The sequence below is a fragment of the Cygnus olor genome, chromosome 4, assembly GCF_009769625.2.
Source record: "Cygnus olor isolate bCygOlo1 chromosome 4, bCygOlo1.pri.v2, whole genome shotgun sequence".
Lineage (NCBI taxonomy): Eukaryota > Metazoa > Chordata > Aves > Anseriformes > Anatidae > Cygnus > Cygnus olor.
Window position 1 is genome coordinate 26,953,647 of NC_049172.1, and position 27,432 is coordinate 26,981,078.

The 27,432-nt window shown below is 37.1% G+C and overlaps 1 protein-coding gene across 2 annotated transcripts; it reads right to left on the bottom strand.

The window, feature by feature from the left end:
* Positions 1 to 1,817: 1,817 nt before the first annotated feature.
* LOC121070231 (palladin-like) lies at positions 1,818 to 25,894 on the bottom strand. 2 transcript variants are annotated; one of them, XM_040557084.1, is made up of 4 exons: positions 25,073 to 25,894; positions 24,065 to 24,168; positions 16,697 to 17,728; positions 1,818 to 1,950 (listed from the first exon to the last, which is right to left on the bottom strand). In XM_040557084.1, the coding sequence occupies exons 2-4, from the start codon at positions 24,136 to 24,138 to the stop codon at positions 1,938 to 1,940; spliced, it is 1,119 nt and encodes a 372-aa protein (XP_040413018.1). In that variant the 5' UTR covers positions 24,139 to 24,168; positions 25,073 to 25,894; the 3' UTR covers positions 1,818 to 1,937. The 2 variants fall into 2 exon arrangements, with proteins under 2 accessions (XP_040413018.1, XP_040413017.1); XM_040557083.1 differs by lacking the exon at positions 25,073 to 25,894 and adding an exon at positions 24,692 to 24,878.
* Between the last annotated feature and the right edge of the window lie 1,538 nt (positions 25,895 to 27,432).

A 27,432-nucleotide genomic window follows, 5' to 3' on the forward strand; every position in this document is an offset into this window, starting at 1 on the left:
AGATTATATAGTAAGAGGCCATATCCTCTTGCCTTTCATTATCTAGGCTATATTTCATGCTATTACAATGTAATCAAAATACTTCCTTTTTAGACAATATTTGGCCCTAAAACAGGTCAACATTTTTTCCACTGGTATTTTTAAAGTAGCTACTCTGAAGAAAAGCATCATTGAATCTCAGCATTTCTTCATGTTGCCTTCATGCTGTGATAAAAATCAAAAGTATTCTGTTAGATCTGTGATGACTACCCTCAAAGAGTTCTTGGGCTATAAGGTTTCACCAAGCATAAAATTAGAGGAGTGAAAGGGATTCAAATACTAGGCAAAAGGATCATTTTATTTTTCTCAGCCCAAAACAGGCACACTATAAGAGCTATAAATAGGAATAATATAATCACATGAAAAAAAAGAAAAAAAGGAAAAAAAGAAAAAAAAGACATTTTTTAAAACTTACAACAATTACAACCTTTGTTTCTCTCACTTCAAATTCCTCTCCTTATTACTGTGGAAAACCAAGAAAATCTATTCAAAGTTCCATTCAAAACAAGATAAAATCTCTACAGGACTTGGTGGCCTTACTGAAGTTACACAGTGCATGTATAAATTGTCATCCTGGAAGATTTTTTTTTTTTTTTTTATCATCCCATTACTAACTAAGGGTTTTGCATGGCATATATTTTATACTGTGAAACAGTGTAGTCTCACGTTTTCTGAATGCATATATGTTTGTGTGTACGGAACAAGTTTCAGCAGCTACACGCATATTTGCTAGAATGGAGCAGAATAAAGGAGTGAGGAGTTCTAGACTCTGATGGGTAGCTCTGCAATGGGGTATAATGCCCTGCTTATAAACACTGCAGCTAAGTACAGACTTGTCACAGTCATTTTCTATGACTGTGTGACTTCATGAAAGTCTATGCCACAGCTGAGAGGTGACTACAGCTGGGATGCAGTGGAGCTACAAAACAGTAAAACTGAAGTCCAATGAAGACTGCAAAACTCCCACAAGATGGGGGTGGCCAAAATCATATTTGTAACTTGCACCCAGCTTCATCCAGTCAGCTATGCCTTGGACTTGAGTCCCTGACTAATACTTGCCTTGGTTGCATCTTAGGTTATCCCTGTGTAAGAGTAAGTTACCAAAGGATCTCCTAAGAACCATTGTCCTAAATATTTCTTCAGTGCTGTAACCTGGTTACATCAGACAAAGGACCAAGATCTTTTCTATCCAGTAGGTTGTTCTGCCTCTCTGTTGTTTCACACTGATGCCCATGTTTAAATACAAGGGTTTAAGAGAAGTACATGACAAATTACATTAATCTCTCAGACTCTTGAAATCATTCTTCTAGTTTCCTGTTTACTGCACCTCCTTTTGATAAAAGGGTATTTTGAAATGGGAACTGGTTTTGCAACATGTTTGCTTGCTTGAAGCTCAGACATCTGAACAAACTGTTAGAATCCTTAGATAACACTCAGGAGCCTTCCTGTCCCTGGCTCATTCTCCTTAAATAGTGATGTGCTTCAAAACCAACTTATCATGCAACCTCTTTTTGCTTCACTCAACTATCAAATGAGAACTGGAAGACACTTGCAAGCAACATCAAAATACGACTACAGGATTATCACCATCTTAAAATAAAATAATAATAATAATAATTATTATTATATCTATTGTGCCTATTTATTCAGGACCTTGAGTTTAATTGAACTCTTTAGTATAACAGCTTACATTGTGTGGTTACTAAAACAATGTTTCCTCTGCCCCCCCGTAAGACAGTGATGTTAAGACTAACTTAACGTGTTCCCAGAGCTATTTTGTAGAAAGGTTGCATCTGTCAGAAATGAATCTCCCTTCAGCGAAAATGGTCATTCCGAAATATTGTGGCATTCCATTCTTCAGTGATTGAAGGAAAGGTTCAGTTTTATTCTCGCAGGATTCACTGAATAAACCTAATAGAGCAACTTAATGATTTCAGCTTTGAGTATAGGAAAAAAAGTACTAAGAAGTATATTTTTTGTTGTTGTTGTACAGCACAAGTATGAAACGAACAAACAAGAAAATAGATCCAATATAATATGGAAAGTGAAAATTAAGTGATAAGTATGCAGCTATTCCCTGGGTACCATTCATCAAACAGTACTCAAGAAAGAACTCAAAGGTTGAAAGCATAATTAACAATAAAAAGAAACAAAGGTATTCTAACGAACAACAGAACAGCAATTTGATAAAATATAAAGCACCTTTCATGTATTCAGAACTTCAAACTGAGGGCAAGTGTTTTCTTTTTATGGGAAGGCAAGAAAATCAGTATAGTTTTATGGAATTGAACTACAGACTAATGCAGATACAACTAAACAAAATAGTTCAGCTGAGATAGTTGCTTTTAATATTAAAAAACGACAGCAATAGTATAAAGAAGAGGTACAATTAGCCAAAACTCCTACTTGTGTTGTAGTGGAAGAAGAATAAACAGCTTGGTGAAATACCTGGCAACATATTGAAAAAATTCCCTGGTCTAATTGACAATCCTGCAGCTCAGTTTCTATGGCCTGCTCTAATCTGCAAGTTGTATTTGAAAACCAGGTTGAACCTGAGGCAGAGGGTAGAGACCACCCTAGAATTGCATTCTGGATGTTGTGCATGAGTGGGATAACAGACCATCATCTTACAATGAGAAAGAGGAAGCTTTCTGAATAATTAAAGGAAAAAGTAGGAAGGAAGAGAAGGAAAGAAGAATCCTTAAAAACAGATATAAAGGGTTAAGTGACAAAGTCACTTGATTTCTCAAAGAGATACTTGCTCTTCTATGAAAAAAAGTCTCTGTTCCTTGAAATATAGGTTTTATGAAAAGGGGACAGGCACAGACAGCAGAGTTGAATGTTCTTCCCCTCCCAAAAAAGTTATCACTTGATTTTTTACAGTGAATTATTGAAATCAATTTCTAAAACAGAATTCCTCATTTGTAAAACAGATAAAAAGCTTAAGATAAAACACTGGGAGCTTTATATCTTCTGTTGTATTTGATGGTCATCACATCTTCATTACAGTGTTCTACCTATATTTTATTTAATTACGAGATATAAGTAAAGGGTCTCTTGGTTGAAAGAAAATATATAAGCATGTGGTTGGCAAAAAAGGCTATCAGGTTGTGGTATTCCTTCTAAACCTGGTCCTGGGAAGCTCTGCACCTCACTTCTATCACTTATGAGCAGGATATAATAAGATTTTTTCTACAACAGTGGGAGTCCTTAAAGAGATGTCAAAAAGAGATTGAACTGGAAATAAATAAATAAATAAGAGCAGTGCCTAAGGCATCTCTAACATTCCTACGTAGCGTCTGTTTCTTCAGTTCTTTTATTTTACCCATAAATAGTATGTTTGCATGTACCATAGTGTTCTTGTACTGCTAATTCACCGAATGCCTTAGGCATATATGGGAAGATCCATGCAAAGGGTCGGTGGTTCCTCATGTCTCCCTCTGTCAGACATTTGCATTCCAAGAAGCTTTATTAGGTGTGTCAAGAGAGCCTTTCTAAGGCATCAAGGACTGCTTATTTCACCACTGACATTCCTTAGCTAAGGAAGATATTGCAGTACTCTTCATGGGAAAACACAGATATGCTGTCAAAAGTACAGCTACAGCATTACCAGCAACTACTAAGCAAATTTTAGTAATTATTAAAAGGGGACATTTCACTTTGAATTGTGGTAAATTTGATACAACATTCTCATCTATGCACCTTGGAAATACCCCATACAGTTCTTAAGGCAGTAAAATACAAATAGATTATTTCCAGAAGAGCAACAGTTTTTGAAAGATAAGCTGGAAGCAAAAGCCAGGCTATTTGCAGAAGCATCCTTAATACAGCATCACATAAACAGGATGTAAACAGAACTTCAGCAAGGACTTCTACATCTAGCCCACCATGTCTTCCTTCAATCCACCCTTGGTTTTGGTGTATAAGCCCTATTGCAACAACTGAAACACAAGTTTCAGGCTGTAATAATCTCCGCTCCAGGTGTTAAGATTGTATCTTAAGTAAAATGGATTTTTTTTGGTCCACTTAGATGATGAAACTGATAGTTTCACTGCTGGTGCAGAATAAAGGGAGTTGGCAATGCCCTGGACAAATTAGAGACAAGAAGAGCTTTGCCAGGCAACATGTTTCAGTTTGATAACAGAGTTCATTGAAGTTCACAGGAGATTCATAGCACACATGATAAGGATTACCTGAATAAGGGCCTTCTCTGAAAAACAGTTGAATTTTGTTTTCAGAAAGATTAGTATAAATTTTCTTCCTCTCACTTGAAAATTGAGAATCAGTACTTTAGATTGAATAACTTGCTCTAGGAACAAAAAATAACCTTTTAGATTAAAAGCACTTCAGTTCTATTAACATATTCAAGATGAAGAGCTCTTTGCCAAAGAAGCTCTTTGGCAATGTCCTTCCTGTACTGTTTCCCATTTATTATGATCCCCTATCATTTTGGATATTCACCCTATAACTTCAGTACTAATCCACAGTTAGACAGTGCTGATTTCTCCCTTTTCCACAAAAAGGTGAGGAATGGATACTTTCCTAAGGTGAAATACCAGATTAGATTCCTAAATCCTGAAATACCAGATTAAAAAAAAAAAAAAAGAAAGAAAGAAAAGTGGTGGAGAAGGGCAGAGAGACACAAGATGACAAAGAACAGCAAAACAATATTCTTCTAGCTATTCTCTTTGTTGTATCATGTGCAAAGCACTGAGTTGTCTTAATTACACATTCATAAAACAAAATCAGATAGAGAACTAGATTTAAGTAGCAAATTTCCAAGCCCCTCCATCTGTGAAAGTCAGCATTTTCATTTGCACAATGAGCCCCATACAATTGCTCTGGATTCTTAATTAAGTATGAACAACCCCACTGAACTGAGGGGTAATTACAATATGCACCACCTGATTTTCCAAAGGGTCTAAAATTTAATCTTGTGTATAAGGGAAACCTGATAACCTGATTTACTAGAAGATATCCTTGCTCATGGCAGGGGGGTTGGAACTAGATGATCTTAAAGGTTCCTTCCAACCCAAGCCATTCTGTGATTCTATGAGTACACCACAATTCTCTTTCAGGAAGCAGAAGACCCGAGGGTAGCACTACATAAATTCAATCTAGAGACACTTGGTGGATGTCCACATGTAACTCCTTTCTTGTTCTGTACCAAAAAGCAAATTTTCACTTATAGGTGGCCAAGTTAACCTTTGAGAATGCCAGAACAAGAGAAAGGTGAACACAGTTGTCACACTATGCATAAAAAACTGTGCAGCAAGTTAGGATCATCCTTGGGAATCGGCATGGTCATAGAGGCATGTGGTACTCGCAGTTTGAAGTTTCTAACCGTCACATAACAAAGCAGCCTTAAAATATATAATACCAAGTAAAATACTCACACCTATAATAGGGGTTGCCCGCAAAAACCTGCAATGTCTTTTAGCCAGTCAAACTGCACAACACTAAAGTCAGCAAAGTAGACTATACGGTTAATTGAAGCAATCATTAATGAAGTCAAGTGGTGTGTAAAATGCAACGTATTGAAGGGCATGCCAACTTTGTGCTGAAGGCTGAGGTACTAGAGCCATCTTTCCAATAGGCAGGAGGCAGAATATGAAAGTCTGCTTTAACAGAGTGCAGTAATGATTCAAAAGTTACCTATCCAACACCATCCAGACAGGAAAACTTTAATATTGCATCTACCTTCTCAATTCAGAGGAATTCTGCAATTTCTATCCTCGTGTCATACACCTGAAGAACTGTCCTTCTAAAGACAAAAGCTGTGTAGGAATATAATATGGTGAGCCTGATATAACTGTTAAATTAGGAAAGGGCTTCATTTAAAATCTGTTTCTGCATCAGTTTATATAGGAATTTGCCATGGGTCTTATACCACTCCTGGTTTCTGGAGTGACTTTGGCTGTAATATCATACCATGTAAACTCACATGCAGCCAATATTCAGGTTGCCACTTACCTGGATTATGGCAAGAGTGGTGTTTCTTCTATCCAACAAGAGATTTACTTAATCTCATTTAGGTTGTGTTTCAGTTATTAAAAAAAAAAAAAAAAAGATGTGTAGAGGGGTGCTTTAGTGAATGATTTAGAAATCCTCTAAGAACGAAGAGGGATTCTAGGCTGAAGCACTGAATCACCAACCTCTGTATTTGCAGTCAGTAGTATGTTCTAGAATTGCACTTCTTGGCACCTGTAATAATTCTCCAGCTAACTGCAAATCACTATCCCTACCTACTTCCTTTATAGGTAAAGTCCCCCAAAATTACATCTCGCAGGATTTGTGGAAAACAGGTTTTTATAGATTCCTTCTGGCCATATGGCAAGCCTAAGGAAGCTCAGATAGAATCAAGTCTTCCTCTGTCCCAACCCTCCGTAATTAAACTTGAAAGCCATCACCAGCGGCAATACTGCTTTGGAAAAAAAGATGGAAACAATACAGTAACGTTTACCTCTGTAATGCTGCAAGTATTTTCCTTTACACTTTACTACACAAGAGACTCTCTGTACCAACATCCCTAGCAAATCATAAACTGAGAATTAAGCTGCACATCTCTTTTGTCCTAGAGGACCATACAGTCAAGTCTTTAGATCCTGTCGATACTGATATTAACTGTCAGTAAAGACAACAATATACATAAGCTGTGGGCAGTGTGTGGGAAAAAAATAAGTTCCACATTCCTGTTTGGACTATGTTATACTACTTCTTAACTATAATATAAGCTCTCCCTAAATCAACAGTGTGCCCTGGAATCCAGAAGGGCCAACCACATCCTGGGGTGCATCAGGCCCAGCACTGCTAGTTGGTGAGGGAAGGGATTGTCCTGCTCTGCTCTCCACTGCTGCAGCCTCACCTCAAGCACTGTGTGCAGTTTTGGGCATCACAGTATAAGAAGGACATAAAACTATTACAGGGTGTCCAAAGGAAGGCTACAGAGATAGTGAAGGGTATAGAGGGCAAAAGCTGCTGAAGTCCCTTGGTTTGTTCAGCCCAGAGGTGGCTGAGGGGAGGCCTCATGGCGGCCTGCAGCTCCCTCATGAGGGGAGCGGAGGGACAGGTGCTGAGCTCTGCTCTCTGGGGACAGCGACAGGACCCGAGGGAACAGCATGGAGCTGGGACAGGGGAGGGTCAGGCTGGGTGTTAGGAAAAGGTTCTGCACCCAGAAGTTGGTCAGGCACTGGGACAGGTTCCCCAGGGCAGTGGTCATGGCACAAAGCCTGCCGGAGTTCAAGAAGCATTTGGACAATGCTCTCAGACACAGGGTTTGATTTTTGGGTGGTCCTGTGTGGAGCCAGGAGCTGGATTATTGATCCTTGTGGGTCCCTTCCGGTTTGGGATATTCTGTGATTTTATGTTTCTAACATCTGCAGAAGAATAACTTCTAGTAGCAGGGACTCCCAAGCATTCTTAAGAAAGCTAACCAATGCTGTCATAAGGAGTATTTTCCCTTCTGAGTTTCTCTTTTTCCACATTTGCTTCACTGATGATTGGTTAAATATAATTCTAGTTTAGGAGACATAAAATCCATATTAAAGAGCTGTTAAAGTGCAGAAATGGAAATCGGGAGACTATACCTTTATTATTATTATTATTTAAATCAGTTTGAAATAAGATACTAGTTTTCAACTATGCTATATTATACATAGTATTAAAATTAGATGTGTCAGCTTAGTGCATGAGAGAACTCAAAGAATTTGGGAATGCTAATCTCATTCATTGATTATCATGGAATTCATTTTTCTGAGGGCTCTCCACAGGGCAATTGTGAGAATTACATTTTCTATGAATCAGTCATTCAGAATTAAGGCAGACCCTTAAAAACATTCTCTTTCCCCACTTTTTAGTCATATCTTTAATTCTGCATAAGAATTTTCCTGAAGGATTTTTGCCATTTAAAAAAACCACCGAAACATACACTCACTAGCTTTTCTTTATCCGGTTGAGGCACAGCTCAATTGGCCATTGCAGATTTTAAAAGTGTTTGGTTTACGCTGCTGGTAAATAGGCTATTTGATTAGTAGCTATGGCAGTTATTTTAATATAGGTCTTTACAGTTTAAAAAGCAGAAAATTCTGGAGGGATATAACTGGAACTAAGAATGACTTTTACCTATAAAAGTATTTAAAATGAAGAAACTGATTTTATGTATTTAGAATTAGAAAAATAAAAAGCCACTGTTATACATTACACTGCATTAGTTAGTTAGTTTAATTATCTACAAACTTTCATTCCTGTTATTTTCTGAACTAATTGGTTCACCTATTACTGTTACTCAGCTAGCAGAGGAACACACTTCCAGGAAGAGACGAGCAGATCAGAAAAAGTTTTTATGACCTTCCCTTTCTACCAAGTGGCGACAACTGATACTAGCCAGCACCCTTTTTAATCAGCCTATCCTGGAAAATAACAGATGTTCACTATTCAAACACCTTAAAATTTACAAAAACTAACTTACATAACTCAAATGTGTATTGCATTACTTATTGTTTTCCAGAACAATGCTTAAGTTGAAAATAATCATCTTACTACTTACTTAAAAATAAGCAAACTTACGTGTAATCTTAGTTACCATCTCATTCCATAGGCAAAAACAAAAAACAAAACAAATTATTTAAGCAAACTCAATTCAAAGCTTTGAAGATAGATAATTGTCATTATAAGATCCGTGTTTCTACTTGATCTCTGGGCTTAAGTATAATATCACAAATAATATCTCTGGGCCAAATCATCATGACATTTACTATCCAACATAGGGCATGTAGAATAAATAACTACAGCAGTGAGTTATTGCAAACACTTCTACCTTCAGAAAAAAAACACAACAAAAACAAAACAACTCCTTTTCTTCCTTCTACACATCATACAATGATCACTTGTCTTAGACACTGAAGGCGTTTATTTATCTGACTGATAACATCAACACTTATTTTTGCAATGTTCTCTACCTTGACAATCAGCAGGAACACATGTCAACATACAAAAGAGAAAAAGAATTTTCATTACCGATTTTGCAGATATTTCAGAGAATGCCACTGCATTGTTACTGGCTGTATTTTGGTCAAGTGAACGTGCCTGTTAAACTAATCATCATAGAATTTATATTTTTGTTGGACGTGATTCCACTTCACTCTCTTATTCCCAGGAGGAAACTGTGTAAGTACTGCACTTGGCACCCTTAGGGAAGTTGATTTGAACACAGTTTTCTTCTGCTGGAAGAGGTGTGCTTCAAATCCTAGGGTATTTTTTTATTCCTGCCTCTTGAAAGCAAAGCTGTCTTAACACAGAGGGTCACACTTGACTGAGGAGACCAAGATTCCCTTCAGAACTGGCTATCTGGAAAGCATATACCAAGGATAACAGGTTCTGACAGCATCTGACACTATACCTGGCCCCCGATTATCAGTGCATTATTAGTAGAATGGTTAAAGTGCAATGCCACAGGGAAAAAAAAAAAAAAAAAAAGACTAAGGATGCTAGATTGTGGCCAAATGTTAAGCAGTCTTCTATGAAGTTTGTTACCAACTTACTCTTGTTAAGACTACTTTACAGGAGTAGGAGGCCCCCATTTCAGGTTAGGTCAGTTAAATGCATGCCTAGGCTACTCACAGGACAAGCATTTAAGTGGTCTTCCCATAAGCAATGATTTACTGCTGGACCATGTGTTATCTTAGTGGCTAAATTGTGATATTTAAAGAATTCAGCTGGCTATGTCACCTGTCAGTTGTAACATAAACAAGAGATGGATTCTGTGTCTAATCTTTTTCCCTTGGCCATCTGAAAAGCACATCTTTATAAAATTAGAGGAGATAAACTAAAGTTGCTCATACATTATACGGGCTCTTTATAAAGCACTGAAATACTCAGATGAAAGGCACTGCATAAATACGAAGTATTAATTATGTTTTATGAAATTAATGCACACATGCACTGCAAGTATAAATTATTAATATAACAGAGCAATAAAAATCACTTTGATTTGAAGCAGCATGTTAGTGTTAGACTAAAAGAAACATCTTCTTGATGGACTTGTTGCACAAAAATTTTAGTCCTCTACTTGCTTTCACCTGCAGGTAGCTGGAGAGGGGTGAGGAAGCAGTGTTTTATGAGTGATTCTACCTGCTAATTATCTCCAATTCCCAAGTGTTTTTAACTTACTACCCTTTCCCACAGGAAGTCTAACCTATTTGAGTTCACACTGCTATTATTCTTGAGTTTTGTACTCATTTACACTGAGTAGTATCACACTAACTGTAGTATATGACTTAAGGAAAAGAAGGTTCTTGGTGTGTAGTCCACAGTAAGCGCTTTGATATGCAGTACTTCGGTACATCAAATAAGATGCTTCCATACAGGCCCTTTTTATAGACCCTTTTGCAATTTACAGGCATCTTTGTATGTAAAGGTGAAATTGTCTAGTTGAATTACCTCTTCTCTAACCAGATTTCCTAGGCATATATTCAAGAAGTCTTCTCATTTTCTAATTTACAGGAACATGCCATATGAATACTTGTTCAAGTTTCCAATACTTAAGCAAGTCCCTTACTATTGCGGTTCCTTGTAATTACTCACTATTGCTACCGACCAATTCTCTTTTGTATCATCTCAGGCAAGACAGCTGACAGGGCACAAAATAGCAATTAAGTCCATTTCTTCCATTAATCCATACAAGAGTTTTCTGGAGGACAAAAGCTAAAAAGCACATAGAAGAGTCTAAGGGGACAACACCTCCGTGAAAGTTTATTGTATACAAAGCTGAACTTCCAAATTCTGTTTGTTCTGCTATCTCCTCCATCCATCACTGTGGATTATTTTCTTTTCAATATCTAAAAGCATAAAAACCAAACAAAACAAACTAAAAATGACAACAACAAAAAACTTTTTATCTGCACTTCTTTCCTAAAGAACAAGGAACGTGAAGACTTCTAACAACAGAAAATGTTCTGTGCATAAATAACATGGTGAGAAATCTTTATCATGCCTCAGATATAAACAAAATAGTTCTTCTGCATATAGTGCATCTTCAGAGGTTTGCAAATGTCTGCGTAAAGCAGGAACAACAGACTTCTTTCATCATTATACCCCTTGAACATGTCTACTGCATACTGTAAAAAGCTTCCCAGGATTTTAGTCTCTTTCTGCCGAACTCACTGTTGATCAGAGTAATGGGTTTCACTGAAAGGGAGATCTTCAGAGGGGTTCACAGAAGTAACAGGTCTATTTACTGCTGTTCTTGCACCAAACACCTCAACTTCAACTTTCCTGCTCACTTTCCACCTCCGTGTTCAGGGTAGGAAATACAGATATTTTGGGAAGGACTTGCTCTCGTATTTTTATGTGACAGGGAATAGGTGGGCAAGGGATTTTCTTTTACTCCTTCCTTCACCTTTGTATGAGCTTAAAAGGCAAGCCCATAGCCTATTAAATGATTCACATTTACAGTCCACTTAACAGAGCCCTATTAAACTGTAAAACTTGTTAGAAAGAACACACTTTCCAGATGGGTTCTAGAACTAATAAAATAAGCACAATTTTCACTACTGTTTAACCATATTTCTTCTATGTTTGGTCTATTATAAGCTATTAACCAATAACCTTTTCTACTTCCCTCAAGGTCCTGTCAGCCTTAATTGAATGAGGTATAATACTTGCAGTCATCAGCTATGCGTGCTTGCAGAAAAGTCTTATTTGCTCAATGTCATCATCCAGATCTCTAAAGCTTTCATATTGTCAAGAATGCATTTAGCAAGCTTGCTCCAGACATGTCAGCTTTGCATTATGAAAGAATTTTTAAAGCATCAAGTTTCAAAGTGATAACTGTATTTACTTCATTTACATTTATAAAGAAACATATTGTATCTTACAAAAGTATGTCCTGTTTAAGTAATGTTCTTAAACTGCTGTAATTAACTTTAAGAAGCTTAAACAATCCAAGATGTGGTATTGCCTTTAGGCAAAAGAGCAAACATGTCAAAGAATATTAAGCATAATTATTTAAATAGGATTTGGTATAGCACTGCATACCTGTTGAACATTCATAAGTAATGATACCACAAGTACTGACTCCAAAAACTTTCCTTTATGTAAAGCCTCACTACTCCATTTCCCTTCACATTTCATACAAAAGAAAAAAAAGTCCACTCCTTAAACATGTGGATCCATTCCCACCTCTATTCTACCCAGCCTCCAAATTTCGTTTTCATTTTCACAGATCAGTGCTTTCAATCAGTCCGTGACAAGCAGATTGCTAATGTATTTCCTCACTGTCAGACTTTGTGGCTGTTGATGCTTTGCACAATAATGTAAAGGCCCAGAGACAATATATACAATTTATAAAAATAAATGCTGAAATATGAAGTAAAAGCAGCTTCTTGGAATACTGCCTTTGGCACTATTTTAGTGCCACTTTTGTTGGAATTCTGATTTTAAAACTACTTCAATTAGGCTTTTTTTTTTTTTTTAAACTAAAAACATTTAATATGGACAAAGCTAGTACAGTGAAAGAGCTTTCTGAAGACATACGGCGCCTTGTTATTTTAGCATTCATACAAGTCTCATTCAGTTCCTATGTAAATAAGAGTCAAAACTTCTTTTATATATATATATATATATTCATTCTGCAGATAACAGCACCATTGTACTAATTTTAGAAGAGTATTTTTTAGTAATTTAATTCTAAGCTTTTCACAGTTGCTTCAAGTATAGAATCAGTTTAAAACATACTTTGATAACATTTTCTTCTAATCTTTGAGTCTTTTTATAAATACTAGTTAATAAATTATTTATTTGTGGAGCATTAGCAAGGAACTTCAGATCCGCATTCTTTTACTGAGAAGCAGACCAAAGAATAAAGAAGCTAGCTGAGATTCTTTTAAACTCTCAGTAATGTAATCAGAAATACACCAAGGCAGAGATGTTGCTATTCAAACAGAAAACAATAAAGTAACTAAGCTGGAATTCTCTTCCTAAATACAATTTGAAAGAGCAGTCCTCATTTCAACAACTATCCCATTGTTTTTACAATTGCCTTTTATAACATCCATCTTCAAATAAACAGATGATGATAATCCCGGCCCGTGCCCCCATCTACATCTGATCAGCTAGTTTGGCATCTGCTGTGTGGCTGGCTCTGATGTGTCAAAGAACAGGTAACTGTTCAGCTTGTTCTATTCGCAAGAACATTAATATCTCTTTTTTTTTGGCAAGAATATTAATATCCATTTCTGTCTTCTATCTATCCAGTAGTTTTCATTAAAAAAAAAAAATGCAATATTTTCTATCTTTTTCCCCCTCTGACCAATTTCTTGAGAAAAAAGCAGGTATTTAAACCTTTCCAATTCATATGATTATGCTCCAAAGATTTTTTTTCAAAGGTATTACAAATCAGAAATTCAGTCTAAATAGCTATCTCAGTACAGGACTTCAGAAAACTAGATTCTTTTCATTACTGAAATACAAGAGAATGGTCAACTAGTATTGTCATGCTGGTACTTGACTTTTTTTTTTTTGATGACACAAAATTGAAATTTACAGAGATGTTCCTGAAAGTAGCATAAGCAGCAAGTATTCTTCACTCATTCTGCAATGTATCAGTGGCTTTAAATGGACTTGTCTTCTTCCACTGCAATATTAACTATTTAGTGGACATTCAGGATCATAGAATGGCTCAGGTTGGAAGGGACCATAAAGATCATCTAACTCCAAACTCCCTGCCATAGGCAGCGATGCCACCCACTAGATAGGGTTGGCTAAGGCCCTGGCTTTGATTTTTTTTTTTTTTTTTTTGAGAAGGGCTTGGGGGTTTTATGCTATATACCATAAAACTTTCAGCTATGGAAAGAGAGGAAACGGCTTGCATACATGATCTAGTGTAACCATGTTCCTAGTAATTTTAACATTACAATTTAACTATAATCTAGAATCTCTTTAAGAAACCAAACCAAACACACTTGTTTGCTTGATTATCTTTTAAAATAATGAATCCTCTCTTTCCCCAAGATTTTGAGTTAGGGTTTCGCTTCACCCAAACTGCACGCAAGTACTTGCTGTGCAGCTCAGCACAGTCTCCTGAGCGTGGGATGATCCCTGCCTGCCGGGATCCCTGCCCGCAGCTCCTCGGTGCGGGGCGCGGCGCAGCCGTCCCGTGCTGTCGCAGCGCCCTCTCCAGCCCGGCCAGCGCGGCCCCAGCAGGGTCCGCAGCGAGGTTACCTCTGCCGAAAGGAATAGCGGGGGCAGCTGTGCTTCATTCAGCTGCCGCGTCTCTCCTCTCTTTGAGAGCCACGACGAGATTAAGACTAAAGGAAAGTGTATTTTTAGTGAGAGATCACGAAAAGCAATTCTTTTTTTGGTAGTAAATATGTCATCTTTAAGTCTATTCACAAATTTGTGTGCTGCTGCCAGATGGAAAATTATTAATGATTATTAAATAAAAGCAATTTGAGGGTGAACCATGAAAGTGTATTAAACGGGCTGTCAAGGAGCTTTGCAATGAACGGCGAAGTTGGAATGAAGCATATTTGCTAAAGTCAGCAATGATGCGATCTGCAGGCTATCAAGATAGCATGATTACAGGTTCCAAAAATGGAAATAAACAGTTGTAAATTAACTGATACTGATGAGATTACAGCATGCTTGATTTTTAAAATCACGTACTAAGTATATGTAAAAGCATAATAGACTGATCATGGTAACATTCAGGTGAACAGTAAACAGCGAACAAGTGAGCAGTGTCTAGTAAAACAGTCTACAGATGTCTACAGATGGCCTTTCAGTATTTTAAGTCTTATTAATGACTTGATAACTAGTAATCTATATTAAAAACTTTGTGTCTCTCGCTTTCATGGTGAGAATTTTTTTAAGAAAGTTTGCTGTTCACGTTATGGAAATATGGATATTTTCCAAATTCAGATACTAGGAATACTAAACAAATATGTATCAGGGTGAATTCTTGCTTGCAAGTAAAGACAGTTTAGTTTTTCTCCTAGTTGTGGTACCTGTGGATATAAGCTGACAGAGGAACTCTTTTTTCCCTGTGCCACCCACTGGCATTGAGATGGGAGAACGGATGGGACCTCACCTATTATAACCAGCTGATAATGAAGTGCTTAGACTGAAGTATTTGCCTTAAGTTCTTTCTATTGTCATTGTCCCAAACAGGTGAAATAAGTGACTCTTGGTACATGTGCTTCTCTCTAGTGACTGCAGATGGAGTCTAGGGTGACTTGGTCAGGTTAAACATCTAATGTACAGGCAGGTAAAATTAGGTAAAAAGATCTTTAGTATTAATTAACAATAATTATTCTCCTTAGAGGTAGAGTAATAGCAACAGACAGAGATACTATTTTACCACTCAGAAGTACTCCAAACAACATACTAGCTGTCATATTATCTAACCCAACAGCAACAAAAGAATCCTTGGAAGTTAACATCTTGTGTTGCCCTACTAGCTGCCTCAGTACCACTGGCAGGCTGCAATATCTCAGCGAGGCGGAAAGAAGAATCTAAGAGAGAAAACACAAGAGGGAGGATCCCCTGCCTTTCATAATTGTACCTAGATCCACAGTTTTGCTTGTCTGGGATCAGCTGACTTCTGTTTGTAGGATGATCTAAGTTTTTAGCTTGAAAACACAAACAGTGTTACAGTAAAGTGATTGCTATGTTCTGTTAAGGAAATGTCAAAAACTTTCAAAAACTTATGTTCAGATGTAACTAAAGAACCTTACAAAAAGTTCGGATGAGGAACTACAAACTCCTGTCTAAACAGGATGTTTTGGACAAATTTTTCCCTTAGGACTATTAAATATGCTCAAATGACTTTAAACCAAAATAGGTTGTGAGGAACTATTAAATCAGACATATAATCGACCTGCGGATGTGCTAAGCAATCGCATTAGCATTAAAGCTCAGACCTGTAAAGTGACAAATACTGCCTGTGCAGTGCTGGTTCCTATTAGTTTTAGGAGCAAAGGAAGGGAGGAAGTATTATGGATTACTCAGCCCTCAATGTTACTGCAAATGTAGCTTTTACAATTGTTATAAACACATTAACAAAGATCTAATAATAATAATAATAAAAGGTATGCTGCAACTACTTTTGTATTTGTATTGTCATCTAACAGAACCATGTGCACATAAATTTCACTACAAAGCATTAAAAGAAGTTTTGAAACGGGGACCATCTTACCATCTTCTGGAAACACCTTACTGAAGAGGATGCTTTGCTAGATTTATGAAATTTTCACATTGTCTCGTACTAAAGACTCCAAATTCCATTGGTATGGGTTTTGGAAACATTCTAATTAATTGACAGTAAAAACATATACCTGTAAGCTTCATACATTCTCTTCAGGGGTAAATAAGAATTCTTTCACTTATATTAATGAGGTAAGATACACAGAATGCCATTTCTGTTTCTAACTTTGCCATGTGATTCTTGAATCAAGCAGAACCTCATTTCCCAAGCCATGGAAGACTAGAGTGCTAAAGAGAGCTGAATCTGTTATTCCATGTGCTTATGAACCACTGGATGATACGCAGTTCTTATGTGACTAATTACTTCTAAGCAGGTCCACTGATACCTTTCCTCAGCTGTCTTCCCCAATCAGGAGATGATGATATCCAGTGGCTTTGCTAAAAGACACGCACTTACCTGACATCAGGGACCGGGTTGCCAGCAACTCTGCACTCCAGCAACACTTTGTTTCCTTCAGCAACTTCCTGGCTGCGGAGCTTCTGAGTGAACTGAGGTGGTGAAGCCTGACTGATGAACGGGTGGCAAAGGACCATTTCACTCTGAGTGATGCTCTCCTTTTCAGAGAGGTGCTCTCTGTTGAGATGAACCCCAGATAATTTTGCCCCAGGCTCAGTTTCTTGATGTAGCTTATCAAAGTCCTGGTTCCTTGAGGTACTTAGAGTTGATTGTTTCTTCTTAGGAGACAGGTATCCGCTGTCTGGAGAAGAAGAGTCCCCATCAGGACTTCGGCCTCTTGTCTTCGCTGCCTCTCTAAATATAGATGACAGTTCCTCAATGAATGTGGCAGCTTTGTCACACAGCTTATTCCTGAAAGGAACTTCTCCCTGGGATGCTAATTCAGACTTTGGGCATGTCTTGGGCGCACCTGGACCATACTGCTCTGAATGTTTCAGGCTTCTAATAAAGCTGGGACTAGCAGGTAGCAAAGGTGAGGTGCCTGCTTGCTTCCTAGAGACTGTGGCAAAACAACTTGCTGTTTGAGGTGAGGTGAATTGCTCTTTCTGACTTGTCGAGGGAATGTGACTTGCAGCAGATGAAGTCAGACTGCTTGTTTGAGGCCTCTGTAAAGTATCTTGCTCATGCAGTTTGGTATCCCAGAAAGAAGCATGCTCTGAAGCACTAGAAAGAGAGGTGTTGAAATGAGTGAACTCTGCTGCTGCATTCTGATTCTCCTTCACAGAACTGGCAATTGCTTCCCGAGCTATATCAAGGCTCTTACATATCTCCTCCTGGGTAAGGAAGGCAGAAAGTTCACTTGAAAATTCTCCATTCTGCATGTCTGATAGGGAATCACAGAAAAAGTCATGGCAGGATGAAGCTTCTGACATGTTTCCAGGATATCCCTTATTGGTGCCTCTCTCTGCACTGTAAGCCTCCTTCAGCATTAAAGAAAGAGGCAATGATTGGCCACAGTTTCTGTCTTGCATGCTGGAAGACACAAATGCAACTCCTTAACAACAACAAAATTAAAAACTAAAACAAAACACTGCTATATTCTGGTTCCTGTAAATTGGACATAAAACTGGGAGAAGAGCAAAGCCGTGCGGTGCATACTGTAAACCTTAGTTTGTATTTCAAAACTTCAAACAAGCCAGAACTAAAAATTGGCTAGATGGAAATTAGAGCTCTCAGAAGTCATTTTTCTAGTTCATCTTCTGTCAAAACTCTAAAGACATCCTTTCGTTGTATTGCCTAGCACAAGCTTAATTCTGCTGGACCAATCCGAGCAATTTATTATTTCACAGCAATGCCATTTACCACTATTTACGGTTGTGATGATTTGGGGAATATATTTACTTTTCTTTTTCACACAGGATTGCCTTCCATATTATTAGACACTAAATCATCACATTCTGAGAGAAAACAATGTGCTAGTTGAAATCATTATAAAAATTTACACGTTTACAAGTGCCAAGGATGTTTGGATCAGAATTTCCAAGTTATCCTTTCTTATTAATATTGATGATATGCTTAATACTGTTGCACTTCTTGTGTTAATGTTTTTAAACTTGGTAGCTTTTAATACAACTTAGTAGCACTTCTCTAACCACTGAAGTGGAATATCAAAACTACCACATGCTAAGATTGCAACACTAAGAAAACACATTTCACAGCCTCGGTCATCCTGCAACACAGGAGCGTATAACGTATACTCTGCACCAGTTTCATAAAGTACAGAAGCATCTATGCATCTTCAGTTTTTCCACAATCTTACAGCGAGGATGAGTATTCCCTGCCTCTGTAAAGCCAGCAAGATGAGACATCAAAGAAATCTCTCAAACCCCAAGACAAGGATCTGCCTGAAACTCCATTTACTGAAATTTATTTGTCCTGCTGGTGACTTGATTGTGGATGATCTGATCTTAAAAGTAATTGATGCTTTAGCAAAGTATTGAATTAAGTTGAACATCAATGTTTTTAATTACCCTTGACAATTATTCTCTTCTGATGATTTCTATGAAATTAATTCTACACAAGATTTTTAAAGACTTTTTTTTCCTCTTAATGCTCCAAAGTTTTTCTTCAGTGAAATATAGGTGGCTTGACAGTCATGAGATTCACCCAGATGCATTTTAACATCAGCTTGTGTAAGCTCCAATTACCTTTAGTCACTTCCCTGGGGCTTACCCGGCATGTAGTCATTAACTGACTGATAGATTATTGGAATTCTTGGCCTGGCATATGCATCTCTTGATATCTCTGCTTGTCTTGCCAACAGATTACAACTGGACACATAAAAGAGAAGTACAAGGAAACCAAACTATTTTGGGATTTGAAACGTATTTTTATAGAATACATTGACAGGCTTACTCTTTGATGGGATTACGTCTTTCTTTCTTTTTATCTGTATTTACAGCTCAACAAATTTAGCAACCATTCCAATCTACTGTTAACAAAATCTAAAAAAGTATATACAGTATAATTGACTACCACACAGCAGCTTTAAAGAATGAATCTGAGAAGCCAAGCAAACAGTAGGTCTAGAAGCTCAGCTGTTAAGACATAAGCTTAATGAATGCCAGGGAACCAAGGGTTAAGTCTGGAGAGTGCCTGTCTCCGTAACCTTAGCTTTTAAAACTTCGTATTCATATGAACAAAGGCACTAGTTTTCTCTTTAGATAACTTGTTGTAAATATCTGTGCTTAAATGATGTCTTTATTTAAATCTGATTCATACTACTTTCTAGCTTGCTCCCAGCTTGAAGTGTTATGTTACATATTCAGATAAACTTCTCTGACTTCCAGCCCCGAGTTGCTCTGTTGTTTCAATGCATTACGGGTCAATGGAAAACTTCACCTGTTGCTAGCCACCAGGACACGATGACTGAAATGAATCTATTAGGAATTACTGTATCTCCTCCTCAGTTTTATGCTGTATTTTCATTCATTAGAAAAACTTACTGGATACATAAGTAATAAATTTAGACATTGAGCTTTGAAAATTAGGTAAATCAATCTGTAGCTGGGTATTTAGATAAAGTTGATTAATTGAAATATGTGCTCATTATTGGCAATTAACAGTGCTGATTAGTGTCCTCAGTGACAAAGTTCTGGTGCCCCAAAATGGATTTATATGTATATTTTTATATTTTTTTTGTATTTAAAATAAATATATTTAAAATAAATATATAAATATATATATAAATATAAAATAAATATATATATATATATATATATATATGTATATTCAGCTGTCTAAAGCTTTGAGTATAAAGACTTTTTGTCAGTCAAATGATAACACAACCCCACTAGTCTTTTAGATCAACTTGTAACTGCAGCAAACTGGAGGTGATACTGCAAATCCTATCAAGTAGCATATAAGATCATAATTAGAAATACCTAATGCTATTTCTAGCTTCCTCAGGTTAGACTACAACATATTTATAACAGTTTTCATCATCACAACTCATTAGGTAATGTGTGAAGCCATATACTGTATCATTTAAAGACACAAACAAAAAATACAATGTTGTAAGCAGATCAAGGAGTTGAGCTATAGCTCCAGCATTATTACATATGAACTATTTACGTGGTCCTATCTGCTATATATTTAAAAACTGCTCACAAGTAAACACACATTTTAATATCACGCTATTTAAATATTTCTTCACAAAATAATGTAGATGCTCTAAGGAATAATATGATAAACAGTCAACTCAAAGTGTACTAGATGACAGTCATCTCAGAAAACATTTTAATATTTCATCAAATCAAGGTATTCAAGAGATAAATAATGAAATACAGGAAACCACAGAAAATCAAAGGACTCATTTCAAGATAAGTGTAAGCATCCTGAATTAGGGGATGCTCTGCAAAGAAAAATAATTACCTAAAAAAATAAAAATAAAATACAACCCAAAACCAATATGTTCAACAGAGTAATGTCAAGGAAGAAACGCATCTAGAAAGATTTTTAAAACAAACAAAAAAAAACATTTTTCCTCTAGATTTTTAAATCCTGCATGATTAGTCTCCAAAGTACAATAAATTAAATTTAGTGGAAAATATGAAACAGACCTTACAATGAACAGGCTTATCTGAGGAGTCTCAAGTACAATTAGAAGCAGGTAAAGTTGCTTTTTTCCTTCTTTATCTAAGTAGGCTTAAAGTTCCTCCAGCTATTCACTAAAGATTGCTTGGTCCTCAGTAAACATCGACAAGACTGTGGCCTGTGCGTTACATCTGTCCTCTGTGACTATGTAATTCTTACCCCACTCATCTATATTTGGTAACTGAACTCATGTTTCAGCAGACTGCCACTATCTGGAATTCCAGTAGAAGCAACATTGTGCCTGGAAGTAACACAAAGTTCTGCGTACTTACTACTCGGAGATTCAGAGAACTTAATCATTTAAATGAACAAGTTCTGTTGCATTTAACATAGCCGTTTAGACTGTCTTAAAATATTACTCTGAAGTTTTAGGATGTGATTTTTCTCATTATTAAAGTGCTACTTCCACAGAGAGTAGAAAACACAGTGTGGAAAAACTAATTGTGGAAAAAATAAATTTTCTACATTGTTCTGTCTTAACAGATTATTTTAAATAAAATTAATTCTTTTTATTATGATTAATAAAATAAGTGCCTTTTTCTACTAAAAATAGTTTAAAACTAGTATTTCCTGGTATACCTTTAAAGTTTCTATAACAAAAATAAATAGATTTATTAGCAGAATTGGTAAATCTTTTTGTAATAATAGATAATTATTAATCTGTAATCATACACTACGTTATAAATTTTACCCACTAAATTTTAACTTTTTGGATGAGCTAATCCTATTGTCAGAAAATAATCACCTCCCTCAGAAGTGACACAAAAAGTCCGGGTAAAACACATATGCCTTAAAAAGACCCCATATATTAACACCGAAATAATCAAAATGCACTGCTGGTTTCTATAGCCCTTTAATGTGTAATGAGTAGTCACAGTCAACTCTCCCTTATGGTCCTTGCCAAAGAAGTACCATCAGCTCATTAAGGACTCCTGTAAGCTGTGCTTCAGGGAGTAAAAATGTTCTGTCCAAAAGTATAGTTGTGCATTTTTAGGCACATAATTTCCTTTAATACTCAGTCAACACAGAAGTAAATGTGAAGATTGCTTGTTTAATCTGTGGACTTTATCACAAAATGTCCAAAAATAAAAGCAATAGTTGGGTAGGATTGTTTCTGCCAGATTGCAGTCTATCAGAAGTCAAATAGAGCCAAAAGCCCCAAATAGATGGTATAGATCTCTGTCCCTTCTGCCAAAGTCCACTCTCTGATCTAAATTCCTCCCATGGGCTGGAACTTGTTTTTAGCTCAGTTTTGCCCTGCAGCAGATCCACTGTTGTGATGGAAATGCACAAGAGACCCATAGCTCCCTATTGGTCCCAGACCATCTTTAAGTGTAAAAAGTTATCACACATTTTATTTCACTAGTTAGTGTACTATCTTTTGTTGTATCCTCATATAGGCAGTTCCTGTCCTCTAACCAGAACTTTAACAGATTCACTGTTGGATTAGGAATACTTTCTTCACAATGTATATGGACCCCATTCTTATGTCATGGGATCTTTACCATGTTCACATGAAATTAATGAAAAGGATTTTATTACAGGTCATTTTACAGTAATTTCAGTGTGTGAAGTAAGAGCAGAATCTTCATTCTAAAAATTTCAGGCTAAAAACTGTACACAAAAAGGAGCTGGTCATCTAGCAGTTAACCATTGTACGCCTAATTTTTAAGCACCCGCCCTGCAGAGTGGAATCCAGGCCCTGTGTCTGGTACTTAGCTTCTCCACTAAATGCATAACGGTTAGGCACCTTGGCATGGGAGTCAAAAATAGCCAGCATATAAACAGCAACAAACTGCCTTGGGCTATCTTCAGTATTTTCTACAGGGAGGGGGCAGATAAAATCTTGGTTCTTGGAATTGTGTGTTTAAATTGTCACTTCTGGGAAGAAAGTATATCTGCCTGGAGACACTTCCAGAAATAATTTTTAAAGGAATTGAGCTTTTACAAATACAATTGGACTGGTGATTTGTATAAACAGGTTTGCCTATTATTTTCTGTACAGCATAATGATATTAACACTTGCCCAGAAAGTGAAAGATCTGTGATCATTTTATTTCTAATGCCTTCAAGTATTAATGAAATAGTGGTTATAACTTGCAAACCATTTAGGGTAAGGTTTCATACAGCTGTACTAAGCCAAGAACACATTTTCCCAATGTCAGTCTACTAAGATTTAGGGAATGCTAATATCCTTTGACTTATGCTGAATCTGTTGGAAACTTACTTAATTTTTGATCAAGACCTTCCACTTTTATTGCAAATGCAATGTGTGCTCCTTTACAAAAGTGATAGACAGTGGTAAAACACTATCAGCAAATGTCAGTGGAACTAAAACTTTTGAAAAATTACACATTTTGAAAGATAAACATGTGCAATAAGTTGCAGTGATATAGTTTAACATTTTCATGTTAAATATAAAAATTAATAACAACATACAAACAGAATGAAGGATACTGTCCATTATATGCTCACTCCATTCCTATTGCAGTATTGTGGCACATTCGGCTGATGAATTGAGCTCCAGAAAGACAACATTTTTCACTATTGGTTTGGTGGAGCAGAGCTAGACCAGTTTCACGAAACTTTATTAATATTTTCTAATACTAGTCAGACCGAGTCATTCAAAGCCTCATGTCACAAACTATAAATCTACTCCGGGTATACAAGCTTTCCATTCCATCTAATGAAATTATTACACTGCAAAATATTTTTAACTGGGCTAAAAAGAAAATATAATAACAATCACAGCTCTTTAGACTAGTATTCATGCACTTATTTGGGAGAGCAAAAAAATTCTGTTATGGTTCCAAGAATATTTTGTATCTTACTCTAAATAGTGACAGGATAAAATACAAGTAAATAAGCAATCTCCTCTCCAAGGCCTTTGAAGATATGAAGTCCTTCACTAGTTGCCACAGAATCATCTAGTGATTTTGAGTCCCTGACAGACTTCTCTTCTTTAATTTTATTTGAATCATACCATCTCTGAAAACTAAAAGCAATATATATTGGATTGCCTGTGCTTAAGCATACTGGGTCACTGCCTTGCTATCGTTTGATGCCATATATAGCTTTGTGTGTTTATTTTTCCCTCAGTGTGCACAGTAATGCAAACATATTCAATTTTCCCTGTAAACGTATTTGTGAATAAATTTGTTACATAGCTAGAACTAACCTGTGTTTTTTATAGAGCACACCAGAAATACCTACCTGTTGTAGGTATGTGAAGGTGTCAAACAGAAATAGTCAAACAGTGCAAAGGTACTCAAACACCATTTTTCCATGTTTTTGGAAGAGTTTTTCTGAGGAGTTTCCTAAGACAAAAATATATAGTAGTACAATTGAAAAGCTCATGCAGTTTTGCTTGCAGTGGTACAGGATGTTGATCTACAACAAATACAACAATTGTTAAACTGTTAAAAAGAACAGTAATACTAACTCACATCCTTCTTTTACAGGATAATTTATCAACAAAATAAGTGATTAACAGTTTACAGTAACAACAGTTCAGTAAGCTTAAAAGCATCAGTTTGCCAGAATTACCACAGTTATGAGCAGGAAGGGAAATCATAAAATAGAAAGGAAAACTAGTAAGTAACTCACAAAGAACTAACACTGTTTTTTAAACTAGGGAAGAGATAAAGGTTTCTCAATCCAAGTTCTACCATAACAAAGGTTTTAGTGAGGCAACGTACCCCCAGACTGAGAAACGCGTCCCTCAGCTCACTGTATCTCTGCACTACTAGAAGACTTGTAGTATTGTTCTCTCTCAGGATGCATTATCTTTCAATCTACCACTAGCCAAACGAGTAAAAACTGAACTCATGAACAAATTACCACACTACTGAAGAGCATCTTCATCATTCCTTAAAACCTCAAAGGATTTTGTAAGAAACTGTGATTAATATGCTTTCGCATCTGGGGCTGCCAACACACCACAGCCTCAGAGGATTTAGCACTTAGGTGCAGAAAGGTAGAGCAAAGCCGCTCTGTCTGTCCTTGCCAGCAACACCTGGGAAGGCCCCATGCCTGGGGTGGAGATGTCCCTGACTGGGTTACGAACACAGGCCTGGTCCGGCAGGTGCTGCCCACCACCACCCAGGTGCGCTCCACAGGCAGCAGCTGTGCCTCAGGCAACGCCCACCCAGCCCCCAAGGCCTCAAGGGACGTGCCCCTGAAGGAGAAGGGTGCTGAGGGTTGTGGGTGAAGGCTGCTCACCTCATGGCCGTTAGTGCTGGGAGAAGTGAGGAGGGTGCCTGTAGCTGGTGGTGCAGGAGCTCCCTATGACAGTGATTGCTGAGGGAGGCACATTGTGGTGAGCCTTCAGGGTGAGGGGGAAGGTGCTGCAGGCACTCTGGTTGTTGTGGCTGGGTGGGTGTCATGGCCCAGGCAGCCCTGTGCTTTCTGTGCTCACCTTTGGCTTTCTCATCTCAGCACTGCCTGTCTGTGTTCTCCAGCACAGCTTGGGAATGGCCAAGGGACACCTGAAGCACTGTGCAGGCTTCCTGTGTGCGAGCTTCCCTAGCTGGCTTTCAGTAAAAGCAGGTGAAGTGAGTGCTAAGCAGACCCTCGCTGTTGTAGAATTGCCTTTAACCAGGTGGAATACCATTATGTGTTTTGATAGACCTATTTTAATGCAACTCACTTAAAATCACTCAAGTACTATTAAGAAATCACCACACATTTGTGCATCAGTCAACTCATGAGGGGATGTGAGGGAAGAGGGGACAAAATGACAGAAGTTCAATTTTACTTCTAGCAGTTACTGAACATGGCATTTGATAGTGAAAATGTAATGTCTAAATAGTCCAAATAAGTTTTTTAAATGGAACGATCTTGTTCTCTTGATACCCAGGATTTTGCCAGTTCCTGGAAATCCAGGCCCTTTCCCTCCTTCCCTCCCCACTCAGGGCAAGCTCAGCTGTGGTGGTGCCAGCAGTCAGGAGTTGTGTGTGGACTGTTTGTCCGGGGGCCCGCCTGCACAATTTCTCATGGAGATGCTTCCCTGGCATTGAGAACTTGCACAGATGATCTGATTTACAGGTACGGATACTTTTTAATAGTCCTTGAAAATCCGTATAGACTAGGCTCACATCTGTACAGAAGGCCTTCTCACTTATAATGGCTTTTCACTGCCTAATTCTATTAAAATATTTAAGGCATGCTACAGAATAGTGACGGAAAAGAAATGAGGTGGCAACAAACTGGGTAATTTAGTAAACCTGGTTTAGAAAAAGGTGTCAAACCTGTTAATAGGTTTGGCTGATTTACTGTACTAAGTTACAACAGTTTTCAATGGTTAAGTAGAAAGGCCATTCCAGGTTTTAGCAATTGGAAATAAGAATTTAAGCTGGTGTTAATGCAAAAAAAAAATTATATAAAATTAAATAAAAAATAAAAATTCAATTGAATATAGATATAAATATTCAATTGAATAAAATTCAATTTATTGAATTAAGAAACATGCGAGAAAGGAGTGAAAGTATTAGAGGACAAGACTGATGAACTCTTACAAGAGTAGAGAAGACGGGTAAATTCTGGCAGTATAGCACATGGTAGTGTAAATGAGATTGGATAGTCTCGTATGTAAAGATTTCAGATTATATGATAAAGAATACTTTTCTAAAAATGTTTAAGCTCTGTGTAATTTAATTTAAATAGTTCAACTATTACTCTTCTCTAAGTTGGTTATTATCCAGTGTTCTGTGAATATCGGTCACATTCATCTGGCTTTTCCATTTCTTTTATTTAGTAAATTAATTACACTTTTTATCATACTCTGTACAATTATCTGAAAAGTTATCCAACCCTCTGTGCCCTGTGTAGTGTTGAACTCCAGTTTAACTTCATGTGCTTCAGTGCCACTCTCATTAGCCGTTACCTATATACCCCTGTGAAAAATATTTCAAACAAATCTGAATTATTTAATAAAGTCTTTTTGAAGTTATGCATGTTATAAAATTCTTATGGCTGCATAGTGAGAAAAATGAGTGCTTTATTGCATCATGAGGCATCTTTTTCTGTTATATGTACTAAGCCTCTGTCAGTGCAGTTCATTTAGGCTTTCCTCTTCATTAGGAAAATGATCCCCATTAAATTAATTTTAGCTGCAAGCCTGTAGTGCGTATTTCACATGCGTATATTTACAGACAGTCATGTGCTCAAATTCCTTCTTAGCATGTGAAATATGTTTGATCTGAGCAGCCACAGACACTGCTGAAGTTCAATAGCAGATTAAAGCCTGTTTCTTTACAAGGGGATTAACTCTGAAACAGGAATGTGCCTCTTTCAACAAACTGTGAAATGCTGATCTCTAGGAAAATAAATATTTACTTTTCTTTTTCCTCTTACCATAATACAGCTTTACATTACCTTACCTTTTTAGCAGCTATTGCAAACTGTTTTTTGATTATGCTAAACATATTCGTAGGGAGGCTGAGCCTGCCACCTAAAAACATGTCTGATGCAAGATAAGGGTAGACAGCTGTGTATTGCTGCCAGAAGTCATAGTGCTAAACAAAGACAAATGTGCAAGAATGTGACATCCATACTTCTGGAAAGAGGAATGAATGCTGAAG